We start from the raw sequence: 12,311 nt of genomic DNA, 5'->3' as shown, positions 1-12,311 counted from the left end.
AGTTCCCAGCTTCCCTAGCAGCCTTCTCTTCCGAACACTCTTGTTAGTAAGGCCAACCACATCTTCATGGGAACCCATGGCATTTCTGTGTCTCAGCCAACAGCACCGATGTAAATCCTTGGCTCTAAGCCAAAAGCATTTGAGCATTTATTTGCCCAAACCATCCTCCCTTTCCGAGGCTCTTACCTCCCTCTCCCTCCCACCTTTGAGAGACAGTATATGAATGGTACACTTCTTTGCTTAGAGCCACTTCTAGAAGAACCCTTCTCCCTCAAAAGAGGACCCCAGAGCCTTTCCACAAACTGTCTAGAATCAAATGCTCTGTTACGTCTGCAAGAAGGAAAAATCTAACCTAACATGGCCTTCAGGGCCAGCTAGCTCCATTTCCCGTCCCTTCCTCTGCCCTCTGCTTCAGTCACCTTGGGTAAACACTAGTTCTAGTTCCTGCTGCCCATGATATCCCACTGACTTCCCTGTCCCTACAAACTCAATTTTTGCCATTCCTGTAACTCCAGCTCACGAATCTTTAGTCAAAAAGTCTTTCCTCACTGCTGTGCCTGGATGTGCTCTCTCCCCTCCCATGATGCACCTCTCATGACCCTCGGTCTGTGCCACTGCCGTAATGCCCATGTGCATGCATGCTTCCTCTCCTAGCTTATTCTTTTGGAGATCCTGTTCAGCAAATGGTAGCAGGCCAACTTCAAAGTGAATACTAAATAAATATTTATTGAGTGAATGAATGAATAGTAAATACTGGTCATACAGGGTTGCTGCAAGTATTTCTCTAGGTTTGCTTTTTTTTTTACTCCCGTTTCCCAAAGGGCCCCTCTCAGCTTTCAACCCAATCACCTTTCCTGATATATTCCCACTTCTCCGTCTCTGCGGTCCCTCCCCAGCCAGTCTCCACAGGTGGGAGAAGCAGGAGACTAGCTGGACCCTCCGTGACCTCTTTTCTCCCCTCTCTTCCCATGCAGGCTCGGAGGAGGAGCTTGAGGAGCTCTGTGAACAGGCGGTGTGATGTGAGATGACCAGACATAGCTCCAACCACGGGTGTGCTCCAGACGACTCAGGGTTCTACCCGGCACAGGGTTCTGCTCCTGGGAGAAGCCAGGGCCTCAGCAAGCCTCTCTTTTTGCTGCACTTCCTGGGACCACCGGAAGAAGAGTGGTGATGGTGGGTGGCGGAGGTGCTGCTCCCTGCCCCTAGCTCCCAGGCTTGTCTGCAGAACACACCTACCGTGCAGAAGGTCCTGCGTCCAGCCAGACCGCCAGCCACGATGCAGTTGTGGGGTGGGTCTCTAAAGGCTGAGCTTTTGACAGGAAGCTAGGGTGAATGTCTAGGCGTCCTCAAGGTGCTGCTCTCCCCAGCCCAGCTGGGTCTCCCGCTGGCTCTCCTTTGCCCCAGGCCTCTGGTTCACACAAGCCAATGGGTTCGGCTGAGGGCATGGCTGCCTCTCACCTCCTGTCAAGGCTTCTCGGGGGCGACTTCAGCTTGATCATTCTCGTCTTCACAAAAGAACGAGGGGATTTGGTGAGCCCCTGTCCTTAGGGAGGTCTCTGCACCTTCTCTAGCCAGTGCCTGCCCTGGTGCTCAGGGAGGAGTAGTCTCCTTCCCTGTTCTTAAACTGATCTTAAGTTGCAGGCTTCAGGAGCCAGGGTGTAGAGTTCGGTCCCAGAGGTGGGGACTTTTGACAAACCTGGGATGAATCTTTTGAGTATCAAACTCCGTGTCACTCCAGCAACTCCAGTTCCTCTGAGGTAGAGAGCAGGAAGGGAGAGAACAACTCCTCCTGGAAGCTCTCCTGTCTCTAAGTCCCACAGCAGGCAGAAAGGAAACTGACCACCTGGGAAGTGGGAGAGGATGAGATGAAGTCAGGGAAAGCAAAACCGCAGCTGAGCAAGGACAGAATTTCTCTCGGAGTGATTCTCAAAGATGGAGAATAGTATATGGCCTTGTGGGTTTGCGGGGCCCAGAGCAAGCCATACAACCCAACAGAAGGTGTACACGTGGAATTAGAGCACTAAGTGGACAAGGGCTGAGGGGCCTCCTGTCGCTCTTCATCCCAGGGCATCCTGACCATTGTTAGCCCCTCAGGTGTTATCCTTGCCTGGAATGTGAATGTGGGGGCAAAATGGGCATGGGATCCTACTTGGGAACCTTCTCTCCTCAGAGTCAGTGAGGAGACTGGCACCCAGGCACCCACATAGGTATTTATATCTGAACCAGACAGAAAGATGCTTGAATCAGGCACTATGTTGAGAAATGTATTTATTTGCTAATATATTTATCCATAAATATGATCTGGCTTTGTGGTTTTGTTTCATTATAATTTTCCACTCAGGATAACAATTTTATCTTCTCTCTTAACTTCTGTTGAATTTTTGAGGCCCAGCCTGACTCAACTTTGCAGCTGAGACCAGCCTTGAACTCCTGATCCTCCTGCTTACCCCTGCTCCAATTACTGGGATTATAGGCATGCAATGTTATTATATCTGGCTTTATATGTTACTTGTGATATCAAAAGCTCGTAAGGAAAGGTTGCTTTTAGATTACCGAAACATGGCTTCATAAGATCAGAGAGAGCATGCCTGGGTCCTATCGCAATTCAGTTGTTTATCTGTATTGCACTATTGCTCACTCTGATGCTTTGATGACTTGCTTTTTGACCTTAACCAAACCAAATATGCTGCCTTGGTATGTGTGCATGTAGTGTATGTGTGTGTATACACATGTGTATTCTGGTGTGAGTTTGAGGTCAGCCTGATCTCCATATCAAGTTCCAGGACAGCCAACGCTACATAATAGACCCTGTCTCTGGAGAAAACAACAGAAAGGGTCCCTCACTGCACCTGGACCTTTGTTTTGACTAGACTGGCTGGCCCTGAAGCCCCTGAGATCTGCCCGTCTCTGCCCCCCAGTGCTGTGATTATAGTGCCTACCATCATGCCCAGCTTTTATGCTCTGGGTCCTGAGCCAGCTCCCCAGCAGGGTTGTCTAGCTTTTCCCATCAATAAAATGATCCTCCTTCGGAGTTGATACAAGGCTTACATGAGATAGCGCAGTGAAAATGTATTCCAAACTGGAAAGCTATTTCCCACTGCTAGAAAGCATCAAAACCCAGTTACAGACCCCGTCTGAACAAACACAGCTTGGGACAGCCAAGAATCAGTCTTTCTGTAGTTCAGTTTTAATTACAAGGGCTGGAAGGCCAGAACAGCAGGCATTGCGACTATTTATATCCCAGCGCTCCAATTCAGATAAACACAATGACTACACTTCGTCCGCACGCCAAGAGAACTGGTACCTTTTCTGTATGAATTCTTGTGGGGGTCCTTTCAAACGGCTCAGGTATCGTGCCCTCCACAGATTCCCTAGGGTCTGGAGGGGGGGGTGCTCTGTTTACACTGCACCAAACCTTGTTCTTCTTCTGTATGGTTTGCTCAGGATACTAGGTGTCTGGGTGTCCTGTTCAGAAGGCAAGGACTTTTGCGTCCTACACTGTTCATTGGCGTAAATTCTCAGCCGGGAGGTGCAAGGGAGAGAGGTTTTTTTAGAAGGAATTGATATGCGTTCCCCCCACCCGTCTGCGCGGCTGGGGCTAGCATTCCTGTGGACCGCAAACGCAACCCTATCACGCTCTCGCAGTTTCATGAAGGGGTGGGGCCGAATCGGGTTTGTTTTCTTCTCTGCAGACGACCCAGAAAGGCAAGGACTCCCTGCCTCGTGTTTTAAAACAACCTAGCGCGAAGCCGCAAGCTTGGATCCTGAGCATTCGGGAGGCTGAGACGCGAGGGCAGGGACTACCAGATCAGCCTAGTCTCGAAAAAGTAAAACACCCGGGCGCTGTGGCACGCGCCCACGATCCCAGCTCTCCGAAAGAGAAGGCAGGGAGATCAAAAGTTCAAGGTCACCAGCTCAGAAATTACTGTGCAATAAATAAACAAATTAAAACAAGCAGACAAAACAATCTAGGCTCTCGACGAGAGCCTGAGAAAATCGGCGCCTGCCGCCAGGCGTCTACATCAAAAGGCCCGCGTTACAGTGCTCAGTTCCGCAAGCCGCTCCGCGCCACGCCTCCTGCGCAGGCGCTGACCGCACCCCCACAGTCCCGCCCCCAGCGCACCGTCTTCCGCTCGCTCACGCGAGGCCAGGTGACGCGCGCGGCCCAGGTGGCGGCCGGCTGCCCCGCCCACGGCCCCTACGGGAGAAACCATCTCCTCCGGGGGGGGGGGCCGCGACCGGCTGCACCGGAAGAGGAAGTTACGTGAAGGAAGTGGCAGGCATTCTGGGTAGTGGTCTGTTTACTTCCTGCGGCTGATTTGTCGCATCGGTGAGGATGGCCCTGGAGACGGTGCCGAAAGACCTGCGGCATCTGCGGGCTTGTTTGCTGTGCTCGTTAGTCAAGGTGTCGGTCGGGGACCTGGTTGTAGGGACGACTGGGGAGGCAGAATGGGAGAAAGAGGGTGAAATGGGGCCACAGACAGAAAAGGAAAAGGTCTGAGAGCCCGGGAGATCATCAGGGGAGGGGGAAGCCTAAGGGAGCCGTTGTTTACGTCGCGGGAACATGAGCAGGGCGTTCGGGCCTGCTGAGGGCACGGGAGATCGTACCCGCCTTTCAGCATACGCTTGGCTCCCCAGCAGGCGGTTCGGTGGATTACTGTGTTGGACTAGGAGCCAAAGCAGCTGAGAGAGTTGGAGGGGGTACCTGACCCCAAGGAGACTAGAAAAAGTATGTAAGCTGAAATAGGGACGATGAGAGAAGAAAGGCATGTGAGGGTGGAATTTAGGAATAGTTTGAAGACTAGTAGGTGTTGGACTACGTAGAACTAAGAGGTTGTCTTTATCAAGTGCCAGGCGGTGGTGGCGCACACCTTTAATCCCAGCACTCCGAAGGCAGAGGCAGGCGGATCTCTGTGAGTTCGAGACCAGCCTGGTCTACAAGAGCTAGTTCCAGGACAGGCTCCAAAGCTACAGAGAAACCCTGTCTCAAAAAACAAACAAACAAAAGACCTTGTTCATGTTTATCCTGTCTGTTTTTTCCCTCCAGACCATAGACCAGTTTGAATATGACGGCTGTGACAATTGCGAAGCGTACCTGCAAATGAAGGGCAACAGAGAGATGGTGTATGACTGCACCAGCTCCTCATTTGATGGGTAAGCCCAGCCGTGGTCCCTTGTTCACCTCTGCATCCTGTTGACTTGTGGCCCAAGAAGTAAATACGGAGCAGATCGTTGAGGTCATAAGACTAGCTGGTCACAACTGTTCTTTTGAGACCCACTAACTGTGCATCTGGGCCAGTAGCTGCTGAGTACTTGAGAAGTGGTTCGTTCAAATTAGAATATGTTTAAGTGTCAGAGATACACCAGAGAGCAGAGATTCTGCTTGAAGAAAAAAGGATGCCTAATTGTCTTAATTTTTAAGATTAATGTTTTGGATTTATTTGATTAAATACTGAAATTAGTTTCATCTTGTCTTTACTGTTTCAAACAGTGACTAGGAGAAAATATAAAATTATGTGTCCGGGCTGGGTGGTGGTGACGCACACCTTTAATCCCAGCATTTGGGAGACAGAGGCAGGCAGATCTCTGTGGTTCAAGGCCAGCATAGTCTACTAGACCTAGTTCCAGGACAGGCTCTAAAGCTAGAGAGAAACCCTGTCTCAAAGAAAAAAATGACACCCCCCCCCAAAATGACGTGTCCTTTTTCTGTATTTGTTTAACAAAGCTCCCCTACTCTACACTTTGTTATCTTGTACAGCTCTGCCTGGCGCAGCATGTAGAGGGTGGTGGCTCCTTGATGCTGAAGGGTTGCAAGGATAATACAGCAGTACAGCTTGATTGCCGTATACAAAGACCTCTGTTTAATTTCTGGTGCTTCCGCAAAAACACATGCACGAAGATCCATTTTAAAAATGAAGGGAAAGGAAGGTGATTACAATAAACTGCCCTCAAACATCATCTTAGTGAGTATAGGGGCTTGCACCTGTAATCTCGTCCTCTGAGGGGGAGAAGCCAGAGAATCAGGAGTTCAGGGCATGCCTTAATTATGTGTGTTTGAGGCCAGCCTGGACTGTGTGAGACCCTGTCTCAAATAAGACCAGCTCAATGGCACGGCGGGTAAAGATGCGGTGGTGGTGCACGCCTTTAATCCCAGCACTCGGGAGGCAGAGGCAGGCAGATCTCTGTGAGTTTGAGGCCAGCCTGGTCTAGAAGAGCTAGTTCCAGGACAGGAACCGAAAAAGCTACGGAGAAACCCTGTCTCGAAAAACAAAAAAAAAAAACAAAAAACGAAAAATAAAAAAAAAAAAATAAAAAAAATAAAAAGATGCCTGATGGCAGGGAGGCCTGGTAACCTTGACTTCAGTCCTGGATCCCACAAGGTGGCAGGAGAGAACTGAGTTCCTAGAATTGTTTTCTGACCTCAGCACGTACACCCTGGCATGCATGCATCTGTGAGAGAGAGGAAGGGCACTCCCCCAGTAAGCTAACTAGAAAAATAATAACGAAACACAACAAACTTGATCATCTCAAAGAGGCCTGTAAGAGGACTATATTGGTGACATGGTCCAGCCAGGACAAAGGGAAATGAGAGAAGTGTGAATGGCCCGCTTTTCTTCCCCAAGGGATCAGCATTGCTAGATTTCTTCTGGACCCTAGGCCAATTAAAGATTTACATCTAAACTGGGCTTAGACCTAGTATTTGTTAAAGTTCTATGAAGGTGGGCCTGATTTCTTTTAGGGAAAAATAAAAGATTGGGCAAAAAAGATGTCGGTTTGGAACCTTCGGTTCCTGTGCTTGCGAATACACATTATGGCTTCTTCATTAGCCATTCAAGGTTGATGCTTCAGGAAGAAGCTGGGTGTGTTGGTGCTGCCTTCAGTCCTAGCCCCTTATTGCATCACGAGACCCTGTCTGAAATTAAAGTCTAAAAGGAGTTGCTCCCATATATAGGTGAAGGTCTATGCTAGTTGCTTTGAAAGATGTTGAATTACACAATGAGATATAAGAGGCACACTTTGAGTTCTTACCAATTTAACCTTTTAAAAAATTGTTTTAAGGGGCTGGAGAGATGGCTCAGCGGTTAAGAGCACTGACTGTTCTTCCAGAGGACCCGGGTTCAATTCCCAGCACCCACATGACAGCTCACAACTGTCTGAAAATGCAGTTCCACGAGATCTGACACCTTCACAGCAATGCACATAAAATAAAGTTAAATAAATCAAAAAAAATTGTTTTAAAAGATTTATTTTTATTTTTGAATTACATGTATATGTGTGGGTGTGCGCACATAAATGCAGGCGCCAAAGAAGGCCAAAGTCCTTAGATCCTTGTGAGCTGCCCCGTGTGGGTGCTGGGAACTATACATGGGTCCTATTCATGAACAGTGTATTCCTAATCACTAGGCTATTCTCTGTCTCCCAAAAGTTTCTTTTTTTTTTTTAAGTTGGCTGTTTTTATTACATGTATGTATATGATACAGATTGTAAAGTTGTTACCTGTTGTTGCTGTGGTTTCTTACCTTTTGGCCATTATGAAGAAAGCAGCTCTGAAGATGATCTACACATGCTTGCTTCCCTGCTTTGGAGCTTTTGGTTTTATATCATGAGTAGATTTGTTATATCACAATGTAACAACTATTTAATGAAACAAAAAACTTGAAGGTTCCAATTTCTTTCCTCCTCACCACTGCCTGTTACTTTCTGGGTTTTTGTTCTTGTATTTTTTGTTTGTTTAGTTGGTTGTTAGTTTTTGTTTTTATTTTTGAGACAGAGTTTCTTTGTCTCCCTGACTGTCCTGGAACTTGCTCTGTAGACCAGGCTGGCCTCAAACTCACAGAAATCTGCCTGCCTCTGTCTCCCAAATGCTGGGATTAAAGGTGTGTGTCTTGCCTGGCTTTCGTTTGTTGTTTTTTAAGGTTTAAGACTCATCCTCATGACTACAGGCTATATCTGTAATTACCACCATAATAGATAGGTAGGAAATATCTTGTGGGTTTGATTTATATTTCCCTAGTAATTAATAACATTGGTCTTTTATTATTGCTAAAGCCATTTTAAAAAGTTTTTTTCTGGGGCTGGAGAAATGGCTCAGTGGTAAGAGCATTGCCTGTTCTTCCAAAGGTCCTGAGTTCAATTCCCGGCAACCATATGGTGGCTCACAGCCATCTGTAATGAGGTCTGGTACTCTCTTCTGGCCTGCAGACAGAATATTATATACATAATAAATAAATAAATATAATTTTTTTAAAGTTCTTTTCTTCAACGCTAGAGATTGAACTTCACATCTTACATGCCCTAAGCAAGCTCTCTGTCACTGAGCTGCATTCCAAGCCCAATGTCACTTGTCTTACATGTTTATAATCCGTTCATATCCTTTGGCCGTGATGGTGTGCTACTGTAGTCCCAGCATTTGAGAAGTAGAGACAGGAGGATCAAGAGTTTGAGGCCACTCTGAGCTTTAAAAAAAAAAAAAAAGAAAGGAAGGAAGGAAAGGGAAGGGAAGGAAAGAACAGAGAAGAAAAGAAATTTTAAAAAAGCCCCTCCCCTGCCACCCTGTTTTGAGGCAGGGTCTCATGCAGCCCAAACTAACTTCAAATTTGGTGTATAATAGAGGATGATTCCTGATCCTCCTGCCTCTACCTCCTGCATGCTAGAATTAAAGCTGTACACTACCACACCCACTGGAAGCCAGATTAGGACATCCGAAGTTAGCACTCTGCTGACTGAAGTATATCCCCAATTCTGTTTTTCCCACTTTTTAAATCTGGTTTATTTTGTTACTATTGAGTTGTATATTCTAGTGCATATTAAGTTTTAGAGAATAAGAAAGTCAGAGGAGAGCTACGTTATTTTAGTCAGAAGTCGGGGGAGGTAGATGTTTATCTGAGAGAACTATAAGATTCTTTTTTTCATTTTTGTTTATTATTTCATGTATATTATTGAAGATTGAACATAGGGCCTTTGCAAATGCCAAAGCTAATGTTCTACCTCAGAGAGAGAGAGAGAAAATGTCTGCAGCCCTCTTCTTGACTTTTTATTTTTGAAACAGCATCATTTTAAGTTGGGCAAACAGACCTTGGACTTGAAATCTTCCTGCCTCAGCCTCCAGAGTAGCTGGGATTGCAGGCTTGCCTGCTTAAGCCTAACTAGAACTATAGGATTGTAGGAAGTTGAGATGAGGTAAAAAGAACATTTCAAATAAAAGTATGACTGAAGCAGAGGCAGAGGGTAGGAACACCCGGCATGTTTGGAGAAGTGGGGCATTGTCTTTAGGTTCAGTCATTTGGGTAATAAGTTGTCGACTGGAAGGGTAGGTTGTGAGGGCAGAGAGTACTGATGGTGGGAGGAAAGCCTTTGTGCATGCCTGTCCTGGATCCGCCTGCGGAGCCATCTAGCTCTTCCTACCCTTCTTGCCACTCCTGGAAGTGAGATCAGTTCCACTCAAACCATGAGCAAAAGCATAGACTCTAGCATTGTTGCCAGGGAAGCAAAATGGCCTTGGGGAGGCAGTCAACACGAGTCAGTTCCTAGAACAGACCTGACAGTTCAGAGTACGGAACTACTGGGTGAGGAACAGAAATAACCTCTGTGACTCCATAGTGCCTGCCTGCTCGCATAGTGCCTTCCTAGCCCTTCAGCCGCCTTTCTGCTCACTGCCATCATGTGGAGGCAGCCACCTGCCAGAGGATTGTTGGAATAAGAAGTGGTCCTTGTCTGCTCTGTCAGTCTCCGCACTAGGAACTTTGTAGGCCCGAGTCCCATTGGTGAAGGTCTGTGAAATGTCTCCAGACTGCACAGCTCATTAGAGAACGGGCTTGGTCAAGTCTCGTTCATTTCTAGTAAAACAATCCATTGTTTTGAGTCCTTTGCAGCAGGCTCCAGCCCCTAGTGATTGGGCTGGTCATAGTCAGTACTGGTCATCTGTGTATAAAGCTCTTCTCACTGGCTGGCCGAGGACAGAGACTGAAAGATCACTGTGACTCCCTCCTAAGTCAGCTCCTTCCCAGCGCTAGAACTGTGCCAGCTCTCTGGTGATGACTTTCTCCTCAGATTGCTCTCCCGGGGCTATGGCTTGCTCAGTGCCCGCTCTTCAGGCAGGCTCAGGCTGAATGAATTTCCCTCTCTAGGATCATCGCGATGATGAGCCCAGAAGACAGCTGGGTCTCCAAGTGGCAGCGAGTCAGTAAGTGTTCTCACCCTGGCCTCTGCAGTGCTGGGAATGTGCCTGAGGGTCTGCGGGGATGCCATAAATGGGCAGCTTGTGCTGTTCTGGGTGGGAAAGCTGAGTCTTGAGGCTGGCAAGATGGCTCAGCAATGCCAGGACAACCTAAGTCTGATCCTGGGAATCCACATGGAAGGAGAGAGCTGACTTAAAGTTGTCTTCCCATCTCCATATGTGTGTGGGCACACATACACCCCTCCACCCCTCTTCCATTTTTGGCTTAATTCTCCATTGGTCTCCAATCTTAACTCATTCCCATTGTAATCTGCTTTCTTCCTCAGGTAACTTTAAGCCAGGTGTATATGCTGTGTCAGTCACTGGTCGCCTGCCCCAAGGTAATAACAATTGCAACAGTGTTTCTGTGCGGGCCCAGGAGAAGCTAGTCTTTTATGTGATTTAACAGGAGTAACCTGACTGATATCACCCAGACATTTGGCTTCATACTTTTGTGGGGGTTTCATTTGTTTGTTTCTTTGGGGATGGGGTGTTCACGACGGAGTTTCTCTGTGTAGTTTTAGAGCCTGTCTTGGAACTCACTACATAGACAAAGCCGGCCTCAAACACACAGAGATCCGCCTGCCTCTGCCTCCCAAGTGCTGGGATTAAAGGCGTGTGCCACCACCGCCCGGCCAAACCTTTGTTTTTGGTGATTGTGTGAGTCCTACTTTTAGTTGTCCCCTGCTCTTTGCCAGGATTTTAGGTAATAATCGGGCATCCTCGGTTCACAGTGGCAGGCAGGTTGAGTGGCTTTATCCCTGTGGCTCTCTCATGGGACTGTTTCTTTTCCTGTCATAGGAATTGTTCGGGAGCTGAAAAGTCGGGGAGTGGCCTACAAATCCAGAGACACAGCAATAAAGACCTAGCTAGGTGCAGCCCACGGTGTCGTCTCTCTTCTTCTGGCCCGTGCTTGTTTTCGTGGAACTAAACAGGCGGAACTCCAGATGCTCCCTGCCCTCTGTCTCAGCATCAGCAGACTCCCGTGAAAGCAGCACATCCGGCCCTTGAGTCATTTCACTTTCTCTGAGGCCTGGTGAAGTGGGAGTGTCTGCTGGGTGGAGTCTCAGAGACTGATGGAGGAGAGTAAGAGGCTGGTTCCTACCCCTGCCCAAGGCTCTGCCTTTGTCAGATACCAATAAAATAAACTTTTGGGATACACTTAAAGCTGTGACCATGCCTATGTTCCTGTCTCTCTCACAGTGATGGCTCACTTGCCTTGTGAGCTCTGAGGCCAGGCCTTTCTCTCTCTGGCCTGCGTTTGAGGCTGCAGGGTACAGCCTTTCTGCTGTGCTAGCCGGCATATTGTCGGATCTGCAGTCCTGATGAAGGTAACCCCTCTGACTGGAAGCCAAGTGTCCCACCTAGACCTGATGCAGCAGTCTCCTTTGAAGGAATCCATGACCTTAGTCCCCTTACCCCATTGCCCTGTTTGTACCCCTCTTTCTTCCTCCCTTTGTCTCTCCTTTTCATTTCACATTTCTCTTACTAGCCTTAGTGGCTGTTGGGTCCTGGTCTGTTTTTGTGTTTGCACGGAAGGCAGGCTCTCCTCTGGTCTAGGAGGAAGCCCATGGGTAATGAATGTCACACTGACCAAAATGGGTAGTTTTTATAATAAAAAGTGTACCATTGTATTCTTGTTTTAGTTTTCTTCAGTTTCCATCTGTAAAACGGGAGTGAACTGTTCATCCTGTCTGTTTACTCTGGATTCTAAAGACTGGAAATGAAAAATAAAATGATGTAGCTAGTCTAAAAGGGCCAGATGTGGCACATGCCTGGAATCCCAACACCTGGAAGCTGAAGTTGGGGTTAGCTCAAGACCCCTCTGGTCTTTATAGTGAGGCCTTGTCTCAAAAAGGTCAAATAATAAAGAGTAATATGTGAAATTTGCTCACCAGTTATTAGCTATTCAATATGATTAGTCAAAATTGGGGTAATGTCCAGAACCTCCCTGCTGGGGGAGTACCACCTTGCTAGCAGAGGCACCTGCACCACACTCTGGAAACCAGGCTCCATAATACTTGTGGGAAACGTGAGAAAGTCTTCTGCCCTGGCTGAGTGGTTGTGTCCTGGCTCCACTTGTCTCTTCCCTGCC

At 47.7% G+C, this 12,311-nt stretch overlaps 2 protein-coding genes across 3 annotated transcripts in view; both read left to right on the top strand.

The window, feature by feature from the left end:
* Rnf43 (ring finger protein 43) overlaps positions 1 to 2,299 on the top strand; it is a 70,942-nt gene extending 68,643 nt beyond the window's left edge. Inside the window, exon 9 of the mRNA XM_075991178.1 lies at positions 975 to 2,299. Coding sequence (XP_075847293.1) covers positions 975 to 1,018 — 44 coding nt within the window. The 3' untranslated portion in view covers positions 1,019 to 2,299. The remainder of the gene's footprint in view (positions 1 to 974) is intronic.
* Positions 2,300 to 4,256: 1,957 nt separating this feature from the next.
* Positions 4,257 to 11,850, top strand: Supt4h1 (SPT4 homolog, DSIF elongation factor subunit). 2 transcript variants are annotated; one of them, XM_075991176.1, is made up of 5 exons: positions 4,257 to 4,405; positions 5,048 to 5,154; positions 10,128 to 10,183; positions 10,504 to 10,557; positions 11,018 to 11,850. In XM_075991176.1, the coding sequence occupies exons 1-5, from the start codon at positions 4,337 to 4,339 to the stop codon at positions 11,083 to 11,085; spliced, it is 354 nt and encodes a 117-aa protein (XP_075847291.1). In that variant the 5' UTR covers positions 4,257 to 4,336; the 3' UTR covers positions 11,086 to 11,850. The 2 variants fall into 2 exon arrangements, with proteins under 2 accessions (XP_075847291.1, XP_075847292.1); XM_075991177.1 differs by lacking the exons at positions 10,128 to 10,183; positions 10,504 to 10,557.
* The last annotated feature ends 461 nt before the right edge of the window (positions 11,851 to 12,311 follow it).

This window comes from Microtus pennsylvanicus, chromosome 11 (assembly GCF_037038515.1).
Source record: "Microtus pennsylvanicus isolate mMicPen1 chromosome 11, mMicPen1.hap1, whole genome shotgun sequence".
Classification (NCBI taxonomy): Eukaryota; Metazoa; Chordata; class Mammalia; order Rodentia; family Cricetidae; genus Microtus; species Microtus pennsylvanicus.
Note: the sequence above shows the minus strand (reverse complement) of the source record. Positions and strands in the feature narration are given on the sequence as shown.